Genomic DNA, 22,579 nt, shown 5'->3' with positions numbered 1-22,579 from the left:
CAAAGGCACATTGTGTACAAAAGTGTGGAGTTTAGGGCCCCATGTGGGGCTCGGTTATCTGAAGAGGTCAGCCTTGTTTCCTCAAGCATGTTTTTAGCCATGAAGGAAGATTTATTCTCTTTTGTAATTAAAAAGGTCTGCGGGCACCTGGGTGGCTCAGTCAGTTGAGCGTCCGACTTTGGCTTAGGTCATGATCTCGCGGTTTGTGAGTTCGAGCTCCACATCGGGCTCACTGCTGTCAGTGAGGAGCCTGCTTTGGGTCCTCTCTCCCCCTCTCTCTCTGCCCTTCCCCCACTTGTGCTCTCTCAGAAATAAATAAAACATTTAAAAAAGTTATTGAAAAAGGTCTTATGTGGATTTCAGACACAGCTGGGTTCAGGTGTTCAAATGATGACACCAGTATTCTATCACTTCTCCTAGGTTCCTCTGTGGTGGCTTCATTCTCAGGGAAGGGTTGCCTTTCCTGTCCTTTCCAGCAAAAGTCCCAGGCCTGAATTGTATTGGGTTGGCATGGGTCATGTGACCATCACTGGCTCAATCTCTGTTTCCTGAGGGATGGAATGGAGTCTCCATTCCTGGGACAAGCGTGGGCCTTCAGTTCCTTTTGAACTATATGGATCGAGATGAGCAAATGGCGATTTCCTTCAGAAAGACAGGGTGCTCCTGTGAGGACGGTATGAATGATGGGCGGCATGCCAACCTTGCCTCCTTGTAGTCACTCCATGACCCTAGACAGGATGCTCTCCCTACTGAACTTAGTGGTTGTTTTCTTTAAAGGGGAAATAGAATAATTTCATTCTTCTTTCTTTCACAAAGATATTTTAAAAGGAAATAAAGAAAAGATTCTTTTAAAAAAGATACAAAAGAAAACCAAAGCCATAGTCTATCCCACCTCCTCGCCCCTTGTACCTTCAAGCCGGCATCCACGTCAGCCAGGACCTTTCCAACTTTGATTCTTTTGGGTAGGTTGTGTTTACTAAATCCAGTTGGTTCCTGTTCTCAACCCTGTTCTCTCTGTTGCCAGGAGGCCCAGAAGATTAACAATGGCTCGAGCCAGGCGGATGGCACTCTCAAGCCAGTGGACGAAAAAGAGGAGGCAGTGGCAGCCGAGGTCGGCTGGATGACCTCTGTGAAGGACTGGGCGGGGGTGATGATATCTGCCCAGACACTGACTGGCAGAGTCCTGGTGAGTCCCCAACACCTTCCTCCTCAGGGAGGCCTGCTGTCTGGTCCATGATCCTACCATGTTTCCCAAGTCTTCTCTAAGCTACCCATTATTGGGGAATGGGGGTGAACAGCGGGTCATGGAGTAGAGGCTGGTTCTCTGTGCATGTAAGCCAGAGGTATGAGGGAGGATCTGTAGAGTGGGCCAGCACCTGGGGTGAAGGGGGTATGTTGGGGAGGATGTAGGGCATTTCCTCTGCCAGCAGAGTAGGTGTGTGCATGCACACATACACCATGTGCACACACACATACATACACACACACATACACGCCTTGATAATCCTGGAGAGGAGAAGGGAGTCAAAGAAATTTGTGCTCAAAATTCCACAGAGAACCCATAAATGATAAATGCCAGGATCCATAGAGTTCTCGGCATGTGCCCATTGGCTCTGTCGGGTCTGCTCTGGGTCAGAAGTTTCCCTGAGAAGGATGCTGCATTCCAAATGATTTCTTATTACGATTCTGGAAGCTGTTTTGTACGGGCTGCCCTTCCTGGGCCTGAAGCTGGGGCTTGGTCAAGACTAATTTGACTCAAAGAATGAATGGGAGTGTCCTGACAGCTAGGTGAACCAAAGATAAGGCAGGGCCATTGGAAAATAGGTGCCACACCCAAGGTGTTTCATGGTGAGAGCTTGGTGAGGAGGTGACGATAGATGTGGGGAGATGGTAGAAGTTTCACCCGTCAGAATCCTTCTTGGGGACAACTGTACGTCATGTTTGGGATGACTATGCCACAAACCGCTTGAGGGAGGGACTATGACACTGAATGTCATGCTCGCATCACAAAGGTGGTGGCCAAACAGCCGTCAAGGAGGACAGGGTTCTGTTAACTGAGGGAGCTTTTGGGAGCAGAGCTTTCTGGAAAGTCCAGAAGTTGTGGCTGATGTTGATTGCTGGCACCATAGAAATGGGAGAGGTTTAAAGCTGTGGTTCTGGAGAGGAGGAGAGGGAAACTGAGGAGGCCAGATGCTGCATGGAGGAGGACCTCCTGGGTCGGTGGGACCCAGGAGAGACCGGGTGGCACGGAGCGTCTAATGTGAGATTGTAGGTCGCTTGCCACAGGCTCTGCTCCGTTACCAGCCTCCTCCCCTCCCTGCACAGTCTTCTTCAGCAAAGGCTCCATTGCTGTTTCGTGCTTGTGTATGAGTGGATTCTGTGTGGGAAGCTGACAGAGGGTGAGTTCTGGGTCTGGGCATTCATGGGGAAAGAAATGCAGGCAGTGCATGCTATACCTGTGGTGGTGATGGTGAGTGAGGAACAGCAGACAATTTGGTTGCACAAATGTGACGCCTGTCGCTTCTGCGTGGCCACTGTCGACAGCTCTAATTTTCTCCATCGGCATCAGCCGAGAGTTACCAGAATGACTTGGCTAGGCATTTTTTGCGGCCCTGTGGAAAACAAGGAATGATCTACTTCCATTGCACCGTGGATGGAAGTTATTGAAGGAATGTGTGGAGGAGAAATGCTGAGTACAAGCATCGTGTGGGTGTGCGTAGGGGGCGCTGAGTGTGGGGACACAGGGGCCATCAAGAAAGCCTTGTGGTGCTTCACTGGGTGGAGCCTTTGAGCTAAAACTTCCATTTCAAGATGAACTGAGCACATGCTTGATGACAGAGAAGATATCAGAGATGGAAGCATCCCTGAGCTTGAAAATAAGAAAGGGACCACTTAGTGGGCCAGAAGCGGAGAAGAATACCTAAATAATACATAATAAAACAGAGAACATTTGAGATGAGCATTGAACTGTGAGCTAGCATCATGAATGTCTACACAGTAGAGGGGGTCATCCCAGAGTGAGGGAACAGTGGCAGCAGAGAAAGGGCGCAGAGCGTGGAGGGAGCGAGGCCCAGGCAGCGAACAAGGAGGCACCTGAGGGGATAGAAGACCTGGAAGATGGGCTGGTGGCAGCTTGTCAGATCTTCAAATGCCCAGCCAAAGAATGCGGACTGAATTTTGTAGGAAAAGGAGATTTTGAGGGAGGGGCATCATGACTGGTGGTTGTGCCGAGAGAAACACAAGGAGACAAAGTAGGGAGCAGATTGGTGAGGCGGGAGCGCGACGTGCTAGGATCCGTCAGGACAGTGAGCTACCCCGCTGGGACAGGCCGTGAGCAGATGACCACAGGGGACCCGCCGCAGCCAGGCCTGAATGAGCACCATGCGGTGCAGGCAGGTGGGTGGATGTGGGTGGTGCTAGGGAAGCAGAACTAAGAAGCCAAGGGCACCAGTAGCCATGTTGATGCTACCGCTCATGGTAACGTTATCAAGAGCCTCCCGTGAGCCAGGCACTGTGTGAGGCGCTATGCATTACGATCAGGTTGAAGGGCAAGGGCCATGTTGTATTTGTTCCGTCTCTCCCATTTTGCTGTTGTGTTGTCGGGGTTCATTACAAGGAAGCAAGCAAGCGGGTCTTATCGATGGATTTGTCTCCAGTTTGCAGTTGAGGAACCTAAAGCATAGGAAGGGCAGTAACTCGCCGAAGAGCATGCAGCCTTGAGTGACACAGCCAGGCTCGTACCTGCAGGCCTCTGGACTCCCCGTCTAGTGCTCTTTCTGTGTCATTACTTCCCAGGCGAAGATAATGCCTCTTCTTTTTCTAAGCCACTGTCAGCTGTCGCTTTGGCTGTGACATTTTGACATTACTGTCTGAGCCAGTTAGATCCTGAGGCTGTTTGGCCTGATTCTCTTAACATTTGCATGGACAAGCACAGTCTGCCTACGCCTCTTTGCCCCTGATGCCAGCTGCCCTCTGAAGGTCTCCTTGGAGAAAATCCTGCCCGGGCTGTTCTGGTTCCATCGTAGCAGGCCTGGTCCCGCTGCACAAAGGGAGCAGGCGTCTTGGTGCCTTCGGAACAGGCCTCTCCTTGAGGAGAAGGCGGGTGTCTGCTCTGAGTAGGGAGCAGATTTCACATAGAAGTTTCGGTGTGCACGAGAAAGCATCTCTGTCTGTTCCGAACCCAAAGCTGTGTTTGTCTTGAGCTGTCCAAATGTTTATCCTTGCAACAATGGGATTAAAGCAAGACTAGACACCCAGCTGTTCAGAGTTTCCCTATTTAATGTTTAATTTTTTTTGACACCTGGCACAGGAGCTTGGCTGCCACACCTGGGCCCCTTTCTTACCTGTCTCATTGTCACAGGTGAGAGTCTCAAAGCTAGGCATTTGTGAGTAAGGCCCAGGTTGGGGAAGATTCTCCAGACGACCCCAGCACATCTATTGACTCACCTGCTGTCTGAGATCTCTCAGACAAGCACACCATTCATTCAGTGAGTGCTTATTTCTGACCTGCCCCAGACACTATTCTAGGCCCTGGGCATAGGGGATGAGTAACAGAGATCTAGGGGGTGAACTATTTGTATCGATAGACTAGATATAAAGTTGTTGAGCTCAGTGTGAATAAGAATAAATGATAGTCACCACTCCCCAATGCTTTTTATGGTTCACACCTGGAGCTTCAGCATTGGGGCTCGGAATAGCCTGCCTGGTTCTCCTGCCGTGGTAGTCAGGCTTAGCTTCATAAAAATAGCAAGACTGGACAGAGTCTTGGAGCACATGGCTGCGGGGTTCTGCATCAAAGTGGACGCCAGGCTGGCAAGGGTTACTGCTTCCTTTATCTTTCTTTCAGATTTTTTTAAATGTTTATTCTTGACAGAGAGACAGAGACAGAGACAGAGAGCAAGCGAGGGAGAGGCAGAGGGAGAGGGAGACACAGAATCCAAAGCAGGCTCCAGGCTCTGAGCTGTCAGCACAGAGCCCAACGCCGGGCTCAAACTCACCAACTGTGAGATCATGACCTGAGCCAAAGTTGGACGCTTAACTGACTGAGCCACCCAAGTGCCTCTCCTTTATCTTTTTTAAAAATTAAAAATATTTATTATTTTCTGGCTATAAAAAGGATGCATGCTTATTTCAGAACTGGGGAGTATATTGGAAGAATTGGTGACAAAGTCCACTTTGGGACTTGGGGTTGGCCCACACTGAGGGACATTTCAGGGGCAGTAAATGCCATGGAGATAACTCCTAGCTGTTTGGGCGTTGCTGGGACTTTGTTCACTCCATGTCATGTTTTCCCTTGTATGCACAGACTCCGGGGATAAGTGGTTCTCTGTGCCAGGGATTGCTGTGGTCTTCCTGCGGACCTTCAGTGAACATGAAGTTGGGAAAGGGATGATGGCCCTCTCCTTGTAGTGGCTGCTGCGAGCCACGTTCGTGGCCCACTGAAAACACACAGCATCTCAGGATTTACATTCCATGTGTTCACATCCCCTGGACTTCACGTCTGTGTCTCTTTGCTCATTTCCCCTTTGTCCTGATTTCCTTATTCTCTCCTATTCAGACTTTACATGTATGTGGCTATGTACTCCATTACAGTTTTGTGAGCTAAATGAAATCTTTCTAAGAATAAGGTAGTACATTTAAGTAAAGAGGGCAAGAAACAGAGTAGGCTTTTGTGTTGTTTGGTTATACTTTATAAAATCATTCGCAAAAATCAATATTAGAGACAGTCTACTTCAGGGTTGGTAAGGTGTTCAGTCAAGGGCCAGATAGTAAAGATTTTAGGCTTTGCAGACCATAGGGACTCTGTCCCAACTACTCAACTCTGCCATTGTAATTTGAAAGCAGCTATGGACAATACATGAGTGTGACTGTGTTCCAATGAAACTTTACAAAAACAGGCGGTGGGCCAGATCCTTTTTCATAGTCACAGGTTTCCGATCATGGTCTATTCAATTCCTTATTTAATAAATAAAAAAATTGAAAGGCAGAAATTGGAAGAACTTCCTTAGTAAGGAATTTTCTAAGGTAATACAGCACAGGAGTGACAGTCCCAGAGAACCCATTTGTAATCAGAAAAGTTACAGACACACAGATACACCCATGGCTAAATGTGGACACACACATACACTCACCCCACCTCTGTTAAACATCTTGTTTCCGAATATTCATATTAATTTCTACATTGATCTCAGAGAGGCTATCTCCCTAAGAAAAAACTATGCGTCATGGCCAAGCATGGCCTCCCCTCTAGGTGTGAGTCGTAGCATCTACGTTGCCTGCACCGGACCTCAGTCCCTTTACACGGTCACTGCTTTGTGCTTCTCTTTAAAGACTACTTTTGCCCATACAATCATCAGCTCCTTGAGCAAAGATAGAACTCTGAGAATTCACTCTGTTTGGCTATTTTCCCCCTATTTCCCATGCCACTACATTTAAATATTCCTCCGGGAAACATGTAAATCGAATCTATGAACTGAGAAGATAGGCTATACTTGCTTTACCATCTTTGGGATGATTTATTGAAGAAAGAGAAAGAAAAACACCAGTCTTTTCCTTTATCTTCCCCCAAACATCGCATGTGTGGCATTTTACATTAACATTATATACGTAGGCTGGGCCGTCCATCTTTATCTCCTAGAGCCCAAAAGAAAATATGTATCAACTACATCTTTCAAATAGAAATAATCCTATTGGCTTAATAGAGTTAAATAGACACGTTCTCTGCGGTGCCATTTGCACACGAAATTGGACTAGTTGAACAAAATGGGGGTGCGCATGGGCATACGTTTAATCGAATATGTGACATTTATTGCCTTCATTTCTCCCTTTAGGTGACTCACAGTGCTGCTGACACATCTCATCAGCATCCTCTCCTTTTCCGTTGCAGGGCTGCCTGGTGGCAAATTCACGCACAGCTCATATTTCCATCTCTGTCTTCCTCTCATTCATGCCCCCTCCCCCTTTTTATTGCATTTTAAGCAAATCTGCATAAAATTTTTCTATCACCTACAAATGTCCTATGGGCCTGCATTCTTAGTAAGAATGTTCTCATAGTAAATAGATAGACCCACTGTCTGTACACTTGGAGGTAAATTGGGATTTTGTTTGAGGTTTTTTTTTTTTTTTTTTAAACTCCCCTAAGTGAGGCTTCTTTTAAAGGAAATGCATGGCAGTCCCTCTTCGGGACTTAATAATGGCTCTTCATTTTATCCTGTGCAAAGAGTTTATATTTTGGATATGAATCAATAAGTCAAGGAAGGTGTGCTTTCTTTATATCATTAAACATGAAATGTTGTCTTCACCTGTTGAAAGATGCACTGGCTTGCACTAGATTTGTTGTTGGTGACACCACACCATTGGGTGAGAAAACGTGAGTCACAGAAGTCACTGAATCCAACAGGCACTCATGATAGGTGGTGAGCTGCCTGTCACCGGAGATGTTCAAAGAGAGGCAGGATCACATTTGGTGCCGTTTGTGACAGTTGGTCGGACTTCATCCTCACTGCTTTAATTAGGTTCTACAGAAAACTGGATCTAGGAGATGCTCTAGGATAAAAATGGTTCCCTGGAACTTGGACAGACTTCATTGCTCTCCCCTCCGTGAGATTGTCAATGCATAGCAACGTGTAAAGCTCAAAGAAGTCCTGCAGTAAGAAGGCAGACTTTGCTTTGCCCAGCGTTCCCCTTTCCTGTTTCACCAGGGAACCCTTTCCTCGTGAAACACCTGTAAGGCATCATAAAGAACGCACTTTGGGAAACACTTAAATAGCCCAGGGATTGGCAAACTACAACCCATGGGCCAAATCTAGCTCACTGCCTGTTTTGTACAGCTCACAAGCTAAGGGTGGTTTTTACATTTTTAATGGTGTTTTAAAAAATCAAGAGAAGAATATTTTGTGACATGTGGAATTATATGAAATTCAAATTTCAGTGTTCATAAACAAAGCTTTATTGGGACACAGCCATGCTCACTCATTTACATATTGTCTGTGGCTGCTTTTGCAACGTGCTGCAACGGCGGAATTGAGTAGTATCCACAGAGTCCAAAATACCCGCCAGCCTAAAATAGTTACTGTCTGGCCCTGTACAGAAAAAGCTTGCCAGTCCCTGAACTAGATCATTAAGTTCCCCTCTGCTCCAGGACTGTCTCCAAGTAGTCAGCGAGACTTGCCCTATGGTTCCTCAGAGCACAACGGATAAGGGGTACCATCTAGCCCCTCAGGGAGACATTTATTTCACAGTCTAAACCAAATGATGTGGTAGAGATGGGGAGACGGAGGCCAGAGCCAGGTGGGCCTCAAAGCTCTACAGCAGGTTCCCAGCTGGCTCAGTTTATGGATTTCCCCTTCCCAAGGTCAGTGGGGCGTGTCTGGGAATTCTGTGGCAGGGTCACTCCCTGTAGCTCCACCTGCCTTCATTCCCCTGCAGTCGAGCCCACCCCAGGCCCTGCCCAGCAGCCCGGAGTCCGGTTCCTACCATGCAGGACACCCCCAGTTCTGGCCTGCGGGCCAGGTGCCTCGGCCACACTACACTGGCTGCTCGTGTGCACTGCTGGTCTGTGGGCCACGTGATCCGTGAGCCGGCCTCTCCAGCGCATTCTGTAAGGAGCAGCTGTTAATTTTACTAGCTGGTGTGTTGGCTCCTCTGGCCTCCCCTGTGAAAATGAAGGAGAGTTTCAGAAGTGAATCCTCAGACGGCTCTGGGAAGAGGAAGAGCCTTCTGGCCCAGGAGCAGCCTGCTTCGTCCTGGCTGTTTATCTCTGACTCCCAGGGGCCTCTGGGCTCTGGTGGGAAGCACTTCTGCCCCACTGCCTCTCTCCTCTGGAGTTTCTTGCGGGGAGTGGGTACCCATGTAGTCCTCCCGCATTATCTGTCCATTCCCTCATCTGTATCCCTTCATCCGTCTGTCCTGTCCAAGACCCCTATTGGTGTTCCCAAGCACATGGGATTGAATGCAGCACAAAGTGGGTGTCTGGTGAACAAGGCAGGGCACTGCAGGACTTTCCCTTGCTAGTCACCCTTGCTTCTGCTCTTTCTGTTTCAGCCTCCGTGTCTGGGCTGGGAGACAGGAGCCCCGCCCCTTTGCTAAGCCAGCATTATCTGACCTGGGGCTCCTACTCTCTTTTGATCTCCATCTGGCTCTTTGTGTCTTTTTCTCATTTGATTGGAACCAACAAGGAGGACATGTAGAGCACTCAGCATCCCCAGCATTTCCACCTCCTGCCTTCCTCCCTTCCTGGGACATGCATCCTCAGGAAAGGATGCTGAGGGCTGTTGTGCGTGGTAGGAACCCAGCCTCTGCGGCCATTCTACTGAGTCCCAGATCTGCCACTCCCTAGGGCTTTTACCCTGGGCTGGTTGCTTCCATTTTGGTGCCTCAGTTTCCAGTGGGTGTCATAATAGTCCCTGCTTCTTAATGTTGTAAGAATTTGATGCATCAGTGCATATTTGATGTTTAGAAGAGTGGCTATTATGTGGTGGGTGCTTACTAAGCATTAGCTATTATTGTTTTGGTCATTGTTGTGTGAGCCCAGTGACACGCCATGGAGGAAATGGGCTGGTGTGGAGACACACGGGGTTGGAGAGTGGAGGATAAATCCTTTCCTGCAACAGACATGGAGCAGCTTTCGGCTCTCACCAGAGTCAGATGTCCTCTCAGGATGCCGAGCCAGCTCTGGGCATGGTCGTTTGAAAGGGGTCTGAGAATCCCAGGCAGGCCCTGGTTTGGGTCCAGCCAGCTGATGATGTTTGCTCCACGCACACAAATTCAGGCCCTGTCATTTCTGAAGCCGGCTCATGGCAGCCTGACTCACTAATGTCAAGTCGGCCAGGAAATTCTCACTTCATGTGGCCTCCCGGAGCTGGCTGGGGTCTGGAGGGCAGGCTGGGCCCACCCTGGGAGCCATACATTATAGGTGTATGTGCCATAGGAAATGCCTTGGCAGGATGACACATGGGTCTTGTAAAAAGAGGGTCAAGTACACTCACTGCAGTCCCCATGTCTGGTCCTTCCTGGACGTGAGGCGAGGCTGCCAGACACAGAGCTGGTTTCAGAGAACACATCAGCCCCAGTATGTGGGGAGGTGTCTTCCACATTCACTTTGTCGGGCAGCGACCACAAATCTATTGAAAGGGTGTAGGGAAGTGTGCTGTCACCAGGAGAGGACACAGATTCTGCTGTACGTGCAAGGCATCTCCTTTGAGCTATTCATTCATTCCTTCAAACATTCCTGGAGGATCTGCTAGGTGTCAGACGTTATTTAAGGCGCTGGACACATGTTGGTTCTTCTAGCAAAGCTTGCAAAGTGAAATCATCCAAAGTGTTGAAAGTGCAAATGTTATGTCTGCATTTTGCTACAATGCTCTGGGTGGCAAGATTTTTCAAGTAGTTTGGTCATAAATCAGAGCCCATGACCTCTCCATCAGTCCTTGGACAAGCCTGGGAGCCCCACCCTTCTGGTCCCGATCACACATCCTGTGCTGGACCCAAGGGGCCTGAGCAAATGTGTTTCTATGACTAATGTTAAACTAGCTTCTCCTTTCCCAACCGGTAAAAGCTGGCACCCCCTGGAGGCTTTGTCGGAAATGGAATGTCTGTATTTGGAGCCCACCATCTTGTGCTGGGAGAGTTTTCTCACTTGGCTCTTCTCCCAGGGCCTTTGGAGGATGCCAATGGTTTAGCAGACCCTATTTGCCAGAAAAATACCCCAGTGGACTGAGACTCTCCTTGGAGCCTCCCTGTCAGCTGTGCGGAAGTTCGTTCAGCAGGGAGGCCCCAAAATAGAGATGATGCTGATGACAAAGTCGCCAGCCGTTGTCGTTGCTGGGGGCACGTGCTTGGAAAGTCACACTCGGGACCACACGCAAGCTGATGCTTCCAAGTTTAGTTTACTAGGCTATGTTTAGGAGGACGCAGACTGACTCGTGCCTACAGGCCCCACACATCCCAATTTGGTGCGCTAGAAGCCCCATTTTTAGGGTGTGGGTCCAGAATGAGGCTTTCCTCAGAAAAACAACTACGTCAGGGGAATGACAACAACAGAAACCCACCATTTGCCCTAAAATTTTATTGCAAAATATGTCCTCTAGAACTTGAGTAGTGAGGGAACTAGGGCAGGACATTTGCTTGTCCTTCTTTCTTAAGGAATCAGGCCAGTTGAAAACTCCATTAAGTGCACCCAGGCCCATCTCTTTGCTCATCCAGTTAATTTTAGTTCATAAAATTGGCCTGGTGCTGATGTGGAAGATCACGACTAAGCTGGGAGGCTGGGGGCCTGTCTGAAGGGAAGCTTGGTTCCCAGTTCCCAAGCCTGACGGGACACAGGTCTTCCCCTCGGGCACCAGAGTTTACCTGTCAACTATATGTGCCTCCTCCCTGGGCAAGCAGACCTCTGAGCCTTCGTTGTTCGTTGCACATGGGTGAATCCAGAAGTGAATGGACTGGTCATACTGGTTTCTTGCACCTGTGGAGAATTCGGGGTCTAGTGGATTCCTCTGAAGGGCTGAGAAAGCCTCAGCTTCCTAGAACTATTCCCAGCCTGCCTTAGCAAAGAGGCTGAATTTTGACCTTTCCCCATTTCTCTTTTTAGCTTTTTTCTTTCCTTCTTCTTCCCTCCCTCCCTCCCTCCTTTCTTTCTTTCTCTCTCTTTCTTTCTTTCTTTCTTTCTTTCTTTCTTTCTTTCTTTCTTTCTTTCTTTCTTTCTTTCTTTTCCTTCCTTCCTTCCTTCCTTCCTTCCTTCCTTCCTTCCTTCCTTCCTTCCTTCCTTCCTTCCTCCCTTCCTTCCTTCCTTTTGGCTCTTGGTGAAGCGGCTGTCCTATGGGAAACAGAGAGCAACTCATTGAAAGAGGGAGAAGAAGAAAAGGCCCTGTTCCCACACTACCTTCCCTCAAATTCAGGCTTCACTTACATTAAAAATAGCTTGAGACAGAGGCTGAATCACAATAGGGTGGCGTTTCAGAGGCCAGTCTGCTGGCTTCCCGGCTGCCACATGAACCTGCTAGGCTTGTCGGTCTCTGGGCCCTGACTTGCACAGGAAGGCGTGGGGTTTGGAATCCCACTGGGAGGGATCCAGACCATTCTCCTTGTGTGTCATGCTAGACCTATCTGGAGCTAATTATATCCGCTGGGCACTCACAGAGCCTTCTCTCTGGGATTGTGCCCTGGGGTGGAAAAGAACTTCCTGCAAAGGAAAGGGGCTGTTTTCAGGGGCTGTCACATCCCACAGGCACCATGTGGGCTCCTGGGGAAGCTGCCATGAGGTTATTGTCTCTCTCTGAGCTGTGAGGTGGGCAACTTGGTGACCTTAGACCTGTCCAGGAGGAAAGCTTGGATCATTAGAAAAAAAGGCAAACGGTTTGCTCCCCTAGGTTCATGAGGTGTGTGTCTCTGGGCTTTGGGGACCATTGATAGTGTTGGAGATCAATTTGAGAAATAAGAGGAGAGGTTGCAATCACTTTCTTTCATCTGAGGAACTGTGGTCAGTGGAAAACTAACTGAGTTCTTATCCTGGCTCTGCCGTAACCTTCCTGGTGACCTTGGGCAAGTCAATTCCCTTTTAAGGTCTTGGCGTCTCCATGAACAAAACAAGAGGGTAGCAATAGTTTATTCCCTTGCAGCCCCAAATGTTTCTATGTTTTCTCATTCCCTCTACTGTCCTTCCATCCATAAAGGCAGCGAGGGTTGACCTCAGACCTTTAGTGCACCTGGCAACGTGCTAGGCACTGAGAGCTTCAAAAGGAGAAAGAAGCATAGTCTTTTTCTCATCGGCTGGAGTAAGTGAAGAGAAGCAAGAGATAGTCCAGCAGCGTGGTGTCCCCATGTGGCCCTTCCCTGGCTTTGTGTTTTGTTTATTTATTTATTAGTTTATTTACTTATTTTGAGAGAGACAGAGAGAGAGACAGAGAGAGAGAGACAGAGAGAGAGAACGCACAAGCTGGGGAGGGGCAGAGAAAGGGAGAGAGAGAATCCCAAGCAGGCTCCGTGCCATTGGCTCAGAGCCCGATGCGGGGCCCGAACTCACAAACTATGAGATGGTGACCCCAGCCATGCTCAAGAGGCAGACACTTAACCAACGGAGCCTCTCAGGCGCCTGTCGTTTAAGATAAAAATCTAAAACTCTTCCTTTGTGATAAGGCCTCTGCCTCACACTCACCTAAGGTTCTTTTCTTTCTGGACTTCTTTCCAGGTGGATGTCTGTGTGCAGAAAGGGAGGCTTCTGGCCTGTGAGTGTGGAGTCAGGTGGGAGGAACAATGCGGTGGGAGCAGGGGTCACATCCTGAAGGCTGGGCCCTCCCAGGGGAAGTGCAGGCTTCTTTTAAACCATTTCAGTCTTGGATCCTCCTTGAGTTAGCTTTAAACAGTCGGAAACCCCTGAGGGGATCATGTTCCGACTTGGTAACCACACTAGCACCAAAACTGACTTTAAGAAAAGCCTTCTTTCCGACTGAGCAGCCTCTGGTTGGGAGACCTTGAGTGAGATGCAGCTTCTATCCTTTGCTTTGGCAGAACTGCTGTGGAAGAAGTCACCGTGTTCCTGGAAGTCTGTTCCTCTTCTGGAGGTAGAAGTGCTACCTATAAACAGAAGAGGCACATTTATTTAAAGTGGTTAGTGGCAGAGACACCCAGGAGGGGCTGAGCAGTAGGGAAGATTACTGTGGTGAAAATCATTGTTTTATTTCTGGAGCAAGGTGGTGCACCCCGGGGGCTGGAGGGAGCCGCCAGGCTAACCCCCAGATTCATAGCAAGGGTGTCAACGCTATGGGTGGTTGATGGACTTGACATGGTGGGAGTTCCCCAAATGAAGCTTCATTTTAGGTGAACTTCAGTGAACTTACAAAACAACCACAGCAAACCCTCAGCTGACTATTCCAAGTATTCCTGATTTAATTAACATGATTGAAGCAAAGACTGTCTGAATCCTTGGGAGTAAGGACTAAGCAGTTTCCTGGAGGCTAAGTTATAAAACACCACTGTTCCTCTGACCTGTGCCCACTTTGCAAACCAGTGGGTTTATCTGGTGGTTTTTCCAGAAATTTCAGTGCTAAAGCAGGTTTCCATAGCATCCTGGCCCAGAGGGAGTTGCTGTACTGGGGGATCAGGGACATCTCCAGCAAGCAAACCTTGTGGAGGCAGCTAGGTAAGCCGTCCTTCCAGCCCCCAAAGCTACAATTCCTCTTCCCTGGGGCTTGATAGAGAGATCCAGATAGAGAGACCAGAAATAAATAAGAAACTAGATTCTCTTTCATTTAACTTTCTTTCAGACACAGCCTCTGGTGCTAATTATTTCTGCAGTAGATTTTGTCAGGCCTCGAATCCCTTTCCTTTTGCCATAGGTGGTATAGAGATGCAAAATGACACGAGAAACAATCCGCTTTCCTGAAAGATAATTTTGTGTACATTAAACAGACACATTAAGCCATTTATAAGTGAGCTGTTTGTTCTTAGGGAGCTGGAGGAAATCTGAATTTCTAATTCCATGCTCTTTTAATAATTTTCAAAAGAACCAACGGTAATAATTAAATGTCTTTGAACTTCCCTAGGCTGTCTTCTGTTCCATGATCTCAAAGCATATGAAAAGAAATAGAATTCTCTACCTTGATGAACTCCTTAAGAGGGTGGAGGGGATGTTGGCCCTGGAAGGAGCTTTTTAGCAGAATTGGGGGGGGGGGGATTTAAGGTAAAGAGGCTCAAGGGAAAGGCCCAAGGTCACTCTGAGAGCTTCAGGCATGGAGTGAGGACCTAGAAGCCAGTGTTTTCTTCGTAGCCTTGGTTGCCCAGACTTGGAGCAGGGCAAGGAGAGAGAGCTAGAACTTAGTTAAGGGTATTTGTAATGAGAATATGTGTGACATGGAGCATTTTTTGGCTTTGGTGTTCAAGGATTAGAAGAGATCTGATCCAGGGGTTGGTGAACATGTCAGCTCCTGGGCCTGCTCTGATTAATTGGTAGTGGTTCCGAGAATGCTTTGCTGAAGACTCAAGGCTCAGCAGCAAAGCCTAATTGGGGCTCTGCTCTCCAGAATGCTGTGATTGATTAGTGATTTCTGCCATGAGCAGTGACTGGGAGGGGGTGGGGGTGGGGTGGGGGGTGCAGTACCAGTGTTATTTACACCTTACTATGCCTTAGCTGTCTCTGTTCTAGATCATTTTCCCTAAAGTTCACTTCATGTGTGATTAAAGTGAGGCTTGTCCAAGATCACACAGTCAGTCCCAAGCAGCATATGGACAAGAGCCCATGTTTCCTGACTATGTCTAGCGTTCGATACCCCAGCTCCATTGGTTAGATCTCAGAGAAGCAGAAACTTGTCAGCTTCCTGTAAGAGCCTTCTTTTTCTTTTCCTTTTTTTCGTGTTGTAGCCTGATTTTAGTTTCTTCCATCTGGAGACTTGCTTTAGTGTTTGGAGAAGAAGAGGGGGTGGATTTCAGGTCCACAGTGATTCTACGGATAAATAGAAATGCAAGCACAATTTTCCCATTTGTTGGGACAATTCTCAAAACTCTCTTAAGCACAGAGTATGTGCCGGTCGCAGCCTTTCTCACTTCAAAACTTTGCCCTTGACGCACTCCTGGGTTCCGCTCTCCCAATCTCTGAGGATGCCCGACCCCTGCTCCACTCTCTGGCACTCTGTGAAACGCTTTCAGTGAGGGCTGGTGCGTCATCATTCCTCCTCTTGCTTCAGAAGCCTTACCTTCTGTTTCTTCCTGTCTTCCTGTTTTCTCCCTCACTGTTTTATCTCTTCAGGTATTCATGCTCACATCTTAATGGTTGTGATTACAAAGATAAATACATTTTGCCTCTGACCAAGAGCAGTTTCTGCCCAGACTTGAACTTAAAAGTCTGCAAGAGTGGCTGGATGGGAGCAAGGGTAGAGTCCTCAGCTGTATCCTGGGAGCCATAAAAGTTTGATAAGATTTTATTGCCTCCATAAAGACGAAAATAGGATTCCAAGGTTTCAAATATGATAGATAAATAATAAGGAAAACTCCAGCTTTTGTCAAAGCAAAGTTCTCTTTACTAGGTTTATGAGTCTTCCTATTGTGGCTGCACCTTGGAGCCTATTTCATTCTGATGCCAGACAGAACCTTCTCCAGGAATTTATGCAAAACTGGGGCCGGATAGAGGATTTCAGACAGTTGGTAAAACTCGGAAGAAGGCGATAAATTGTGCTCACGGGCCATAATTCACTCCTAAACTCATCCATTCCTCAATTCTTCTTCCTCCCCTTCCAGCCTAATGGGGATTGGAATAGAGTGCTGCATTAGCTGTGAGACCCAGGCGGGGATTGGATTCTGGGGTTGTGATCGACAGGGCAGTATAACAAACAGGCCTGCGGTTGCCTGTGCCAGGTAACCTTTCATGCTTGGGGTGGCTGGGATCCTTTGTCAGTGTTGAATTTTGGCTTCAGTGCCTACCTGGGCACAACTGCAGAAGGCTTAACTTCACATTTCCATGCACTGCTCAAGAGATCCCCACGTGTCGCCTTCTTTCGAAACCAGATGCCGTGTTGGGTGGCTAAGAAAGCACCCTGTGAGTGCTACCTAGAACATGTTTCTGATTTGGGTGCTTGGTGGGAAACTGATACACACACCTTACATCCTGGCAGTAGCAGAGTTCTTTGGACTTGCCCCCGACACTCCTGCCTCCATGTCCTGGTTGAAGCCCCGTGACCTCTTCCTTCCTCCATTATAGCAGCTTCTGTGTCACTCTCCTCTTTTGGCCCACCCCCTCCCTTTGGCCTACCTTGCATGCTGTTCCCAGATGCCATTTGCATCCTTAAAGCCAGCTTTGCTTTGGTTCCCCCATGGCTCAGGGACCATTAGTAGCTTCTCGTGTCCTAAAGCCCAGACTCCTTATGCAGATGGTCAGGGCTCACCGTCCGCGGGCTCCCGCTGACTTGCCTGCCAGGCTTCCCACTTTTCTCCTCCATGTGCTCCATGTGTTCAAATCCTGTTCACCTTCATGGTGCATTGCGGGGTCCTTCCTCCTGTGTAACCCACTGCTCTTGTACACCGTTCACTTACACTTGTGCATGTGACCCGTGTGCCCTATTAAAGACAGCAGCCAAATGGCTAAGGGCACTGGCTGTAGAGCCAACCTGGCTGAGTCTGACTTTTGCTTTGCCATGTACTTGTGTGACCTAGAGCCAGTGATGGGGCCAATAATAGTACCTACCTCATAGGGTTATTTTGAGGATTAAATAAGCTAATATTTATAAAGGGCTTAGAACAGTGGTTGGCACAGACTAAATATTATATAAATTGTTTGTTAAATAAATACAGTAAACCTCAAATTCCTTGAGAACAGGAAACACGGATTTTAATAATCACCTTTGTCTTATACTGAGCTAAAATAATCCTGAACCAGATTGACGTGAGGATGAAATTTAAGGGGGATAAAGACAGAGAGAGAGAGAGAGAGAGAGAGAGAGAGAGAGAGAGAGGTGGAGAGAGAATGAATACATGTGAAAGCACTGTCATTTCTTCGTTCAACTGATATTATTGAGTATCTGTGCTCATATTATTGATCATTGCTGATATTATTGAGGCTCTGTGCTCAGTAGTTGTTCATGATCAAAATGGAATGAGATATGTCTTCAGTATTCAAGGAGCTCAAAGTCTAGGGAAAAGGACAGAGATGTAAGTCTGTATCTAAACTTGTTGGCTCTAACTATATGGAAAACAAGTAGCAGATATTATTCTGATCTCAGCCCCATGTTATAGATGCGAAAACCAAGGCACAGAGATTTTTTTTAGTAAGTTAGATAAAACCACACATCCAGTAAGCATCAGAATTGGGATTTAAACATAGGTTCCTGTGACTCAATGGCTCAGGCTCTTTCAACTCTACTATGGTGCTTCTCATTCAAGAACAAGTGAAGGAGGAATGCCTAAAATACAAAACACAGCAAACAACAGGTGTTGGCAAGGATGTAGAGAAAAAGGAACCCTCGTGCACTGTTGGTGGGAATGTAAACTGTTGTAGCACTCTGGAAATAGTATGGAGGTTCCTCAAAAAATTAAAAACAGGACTGCCACGTGATCCATAATTCTTCTACTGAGTATTTAGAAAACACTAATTCAAAATGATATATGTACCCATATGTTTATTACAGCATCATTTACAATAGCCATGATAAAGAAGCAACACAAGTATCCATCAATAGGTGAATGGATAATGAAGATGTCACACACACACACACACACACACACACACACACACACACAGGAATATTACTCAGCCATAAAAAAGAATGAACTCTTGCCATTTGCAACAACATGCATGTACCTAGAGGGTATAATACTAAGTGAAATAAGTCAATCAGAGAAAGACAAATAGCATATAATGTCACTCATATGTGGAATTTAAGTAGCAAAACAAATGAATAAACAAAGTAAAAAAAAAGAGAGACAAAAAAGCAGACTCTTAAATACAGAGAGCAAACTGGAGGTTGTTAGTGAGCGCTGAGGGGTGAAATAGGTAAGGAGGATTATGGGTACACTTATCTTGATGAGCACTGAGACATGTGTAGAATTCTTGAATCATGATATTATATACCTGAAACTATAATACTGTATGTTTGTTATACTTCAATTAAAAAAAAAAAAAAGGATGAGTGAAGGAATGAACAAAGGTGTGAAAGAATGAATTGGAAGATCCCAAAGACATGGCTCCAGGAAGAGAAGATCAAACCAGGGATTTGCCGTGTGTCCCATGTCAGGTTGGGCAGGTAGTAAGCCCCTGAAGCTATAACCATTTGCCCAGTCAAGCATTTACTACGGTGGACAGGCGGGACAGTTTCATTGCTTCCTTTTTGGGGGCCACCTCACCCCTTTTGTCATACCTTGATGCCCTTTAGCCATTTCTCTCTGAGGAACAGGTGGTTTTATTTCCTTCTCCTTTGGGTAATACTGAGGACAAGAAGTGGATGTGATGATGGATGGAAAAAGTACTTAACTCTTCACTCTTCGGTCTACTTTCATCATAATGGGCCCATTTGGAAGGCTTCCATAGGTACGGGGACAATGTTCACTGGGCTTCATCAGCCACTGAATGATCAAGGCATCAGAGAAGTCTGGGAGTGAGGCTGGCCGGTTTCCATGGAAACTGCTGCTTGCCTCAGCCCCACACACACGCTTTTCTTTCCACGTAGGCATGTGTTTATTTATTATTGGCTCAACACGGGAGTGCCGAGTGGCCGTGTAGGTGCTGTCTGCACCTCCATTGCTGAGGTCACTCTCTCAGTTTGGAGATGGACCCACAGGTTGGGGGGTAGAGGCACAAGATTTGTCCCAGCAGGAAGAGCTCTCCTTTAGGACCCTGAGCTCCCGCTGTCTGTAAGCATGATGACAGAGATCCCTGGGGTGGGGATGTTAGAGATATGTATCTAGAACTGTTACAGTCAGACACTGTGTAGGGTCCTGCAGTAAATCCCAGACTACCCTGGAGAGCTCATGGTGATGCACATACCTTTCATAAACAGATTGCTTGCTGCTCTGCCCTGGGGATGCCCGTGATCTGGCTGAGTGTGCCTAGGCTTGACAAGCTCTAGACCTAGGCCCTGTCCAACACGAGGGTCAGTAACCTCAGGCGGCCACTGAGCACCTGAAATATGGCCAGTCCAAACTGAGATGTGCTATAAGTATAAAACTCAGCGTGAAAAGAAAGATGGCAAAATATTATGAATACTTAATAATTTTTGCCTTGTTTGCATCTTGAAATGATAACATTTCGCACAATCTATCTAGAACCTAATTTAGGTTAAATAAACTTCCTTATTAAAGTTAATCTCACCTGTTTCTTGTCATTTTTAAAAATATACCCCTTAGGTGGACAGTGGTGAGGATTGTACAATGCAAGTGTACTGAATGCCACTGAACTGTTACTTAAAATGATAAGTCTTACATTATTTATATTTTACCACAATTGAAAGAAAGCAAAAAGCAAAAAAAAAAAAAAAAAAAAAAAGTCTGATGGGAAAAGAACCATCTCTTCCAGGCTTCTTTCTTAGGAGTCTGGATCACTTTCCCAGAAGCCCCCGGGACACTTCCCTATTTATCTTATGGGTCAGGACTGAGTTCCCTACAGGCTTGGTCCTAAGCCAATTACTCACAAAAGAATGACACCACTCAGTTGTCTCAGATTAACTAAGTCTACACAGGAGTGAGGCCAGGGTCTCTTGTGATGAGCTACCCGTATCCTAGAACAAAACCAAGGCTCTCTGAAGAGGAGAGGGGGAAATGGCAGCCAACACTGCAACCTTAAAGGAAAATGTACAAGCAAATCGATGTATCTGAACATTAGGTGAAAGCAGTTTGAAGATTTCCTCCCCCACTTGGAATATTACCGTCTTTAAATCTGCTTATGGTTGTAAATAACTCAGTTAAGCATCAAACAGATGTGCCTCCTAGGAAATTTTAAATTACATATGTGGCTTGTATTAGATTTCTTTTGACAGTGCTGCTCTGTAGTATTAGTGGTGAAACGCAGGGTCTGGGATATTCTCTCTCACTTAAAACTTTGTGCTGCGTTACTATGTCTTAATTGCTGTATCTGTATAATGTGAATGACACCTACTTCATAGGGTTATGGGTTGAGGTGACACATGTAGGGCACTTAGAATCGTGGGCACGTAGGAAGAATGTAATGACGATCAGCTCACATCGGGGCCTGCATGGAGGTGAGTGGCCATTCCCAGAGCTTCCAGACCCTCCCCAGCCTGCACACCACTGCTTCTCTGGCAGGCCGAATGCCGACTCGGAGACACAGAGGAATCACCCCAAAGGGAGCTTTTAATCAGATGTGGTGGTGAGTGCTTGTTGGATGGGTTTCTTTCTCTGGATGGTCCCAAGATGACTTTTCCTAGATAAATGGCCATCTCCTGAGGCTTGTATCAGCTCCACTGGAAATAAAGAGGGAATAAAAGGTCCACAAATAGGAAACCCTTTGTTGGGTGCCACCTCATTAGGGCGGATCTGACTTAATTGAACTCAACGCCTGCTGTGCTCACGTGTGTGGCTCTAGGAGAAGCAGGTGTTTGAAGCCAGGTTGCCCAGCACCCTTGCTCTCAGAGCCCCACTATATGACCCTCTGTAGGGGTTTGTGCCTATCATCAGGGTGTCTTGAGCTTATCTGAGGGGAACAAAGGCCTGGATTTAAAGTTGTTTCTAAGTCAACAGTTGACGAAAATAAAATCACAAGTGAATTCCTGATTGTCTTCACAATTATTTGGGACCAAAGGCACCCGTGCAGGATTTGTGGGGATCTCCGGGGGGATGTGGGATGTTCTTTGTGTCATTGAACCTTAGACTGCAATCATTAGATCTTGGCAGACTCTCGTCTCCATTGCCATCGCTGCCTGTTGCTTAGGGAAGTGCAGTGTCAGTGCTAGGAGGTGGCTTAGGGGGGTGATGAGCCTGAGCACTGAGCAGGGGAGGTGCCCAGGTTTACATAGCAAATTAGCGCCAAGTGTCACGTTTTTTCTGAAGGAGCCTTCCTGTATTTTATGTAACTTTCAATACTTTCTTAGCAAATTTTCTCCCTAATTTGAATTACTCCTATTTTCCTGTTTTCTCTTTTTTCCTTATAACGTTCATCATTCTCTAATATAGTATATACTCTGCTTATTCATCTTATTTATTAGGTATCTTCTCCCATCCCCACTAGAATCCATACTAGCTCTGTAAAACCAGGGATTTTTTTTTTTTTTTTTTTTTTTGTCTCTTTGGGCCACTGGTGTATCGTTAGCATCTAGTTGCTGGAATAGAGTAGGTGCTGACCGAATGAATGTTGAATAAGTGGATGAGAGCTTAATCGGGTCTCAAGATCCATCTTGGCGTAAGTCAGCTTTCCTTCGGTTGTCTAATTCAGAGTCCCTTAGAGAGAAATATGAAAACCGTTTCCACCCCAGTGGAACTCTAAGGTCAGAAAAGCATAGAGTTGCTCAGGACTAAGCTATGAATGTTGACTTTCTAAGAGGTCATAAGGTTTGGGACTTAGTGCCTTCAAGCCATCATGTCATCGTGCCCACTATGCTGCTTGAAATAAACAGGGTGGATACTTGGTGCAGCCTTCCTTCCAGATGAAGTCATCTTTAAAGTTGTTTTTTTGTTTTTTTGTTTTTTTTGAGAGACAGAGAGAAAGTGAGCTGCGGAAGGGCAGAGAGAATCCCAAGCAGGGTCTACAGTGTCAGCACAGAGCCCGAGGTGAAACTCGAACCCATGATCTGAGCCGAAACCAGGAGTCAGACGCTCAACTGACGCGGAACCACCTGGGCTCCCCAAATGAAGGCATCTTTAATATGAAGTACCAGCAGGGTCTCGCTAGGCTAAGGCGGGAGAGGAGCAGGGGTTCCAAACCAACGGACTGCCGGAAGCAAAGTTGTGAAGGCAGACATGATCCTTCATTCCGCTGACAATCGTCTTGAGTACACCTTAGTACACAGTACAGTAGTCTTGAGTACACCTTAGTACAGTACAGAGCTAGGCTCTGGCTGGATGTGGCTCTGTGGCTTGGTTGTGAGCACGTTTGAGGGAAGGAGCAATCGGGAGTAGGCCACTAAGGGAGAGAAGGATGCACATTTTCCGC

The 22,579-nt window shown here is 47.0% G+C and overlaps 1 protein-coding gene across 41 annotated transcripts in view; it reads left to right on the top strand.

The window, feature by feature from the left end:
- The window catches only part of KCNMA1 (potassium calcium-activated channel subfamily M alpha 1), a 731,637-nt gene that overhangs the window by 221,309 nt on the left and 487,749 nt on the right, over positions 1–22,579 (top strand). For all 41 annotated transcript variants that reach the window (XM_019813336.3, XM_045040192.1, XM_019813339.3 and 38 more), the window contains exon 2: positions 1,025–1,186. In XM_019813336.3, coding sequence (XP_019668895.2) covers positions 1,025–1,186 — 162 coding nt within the window. The remainder of the gene's footprint in view (positions 1–1,024; positions 1,187–22,579) is intronic.

This window comes from Felis catus, chromosome D2, assembly GCF_018350175.1.
Source record: "Felis catus isolate Fca126 chromosome D2, F.catus_Fca126_mat1.0, whole genome shotgun sequence".
In the NCBI taxonomy this organism is placed as follows: Eukaryota; Metazoa; Chordata; class Mammalia; order Carnivora; family Felidae; genus Felis; species Felis catus.
The sequence above is the reverse complement of the archived record's forward strand: the minus strand, read 5'-3'. Positions and strand labels throughout refer to the sequence as shown.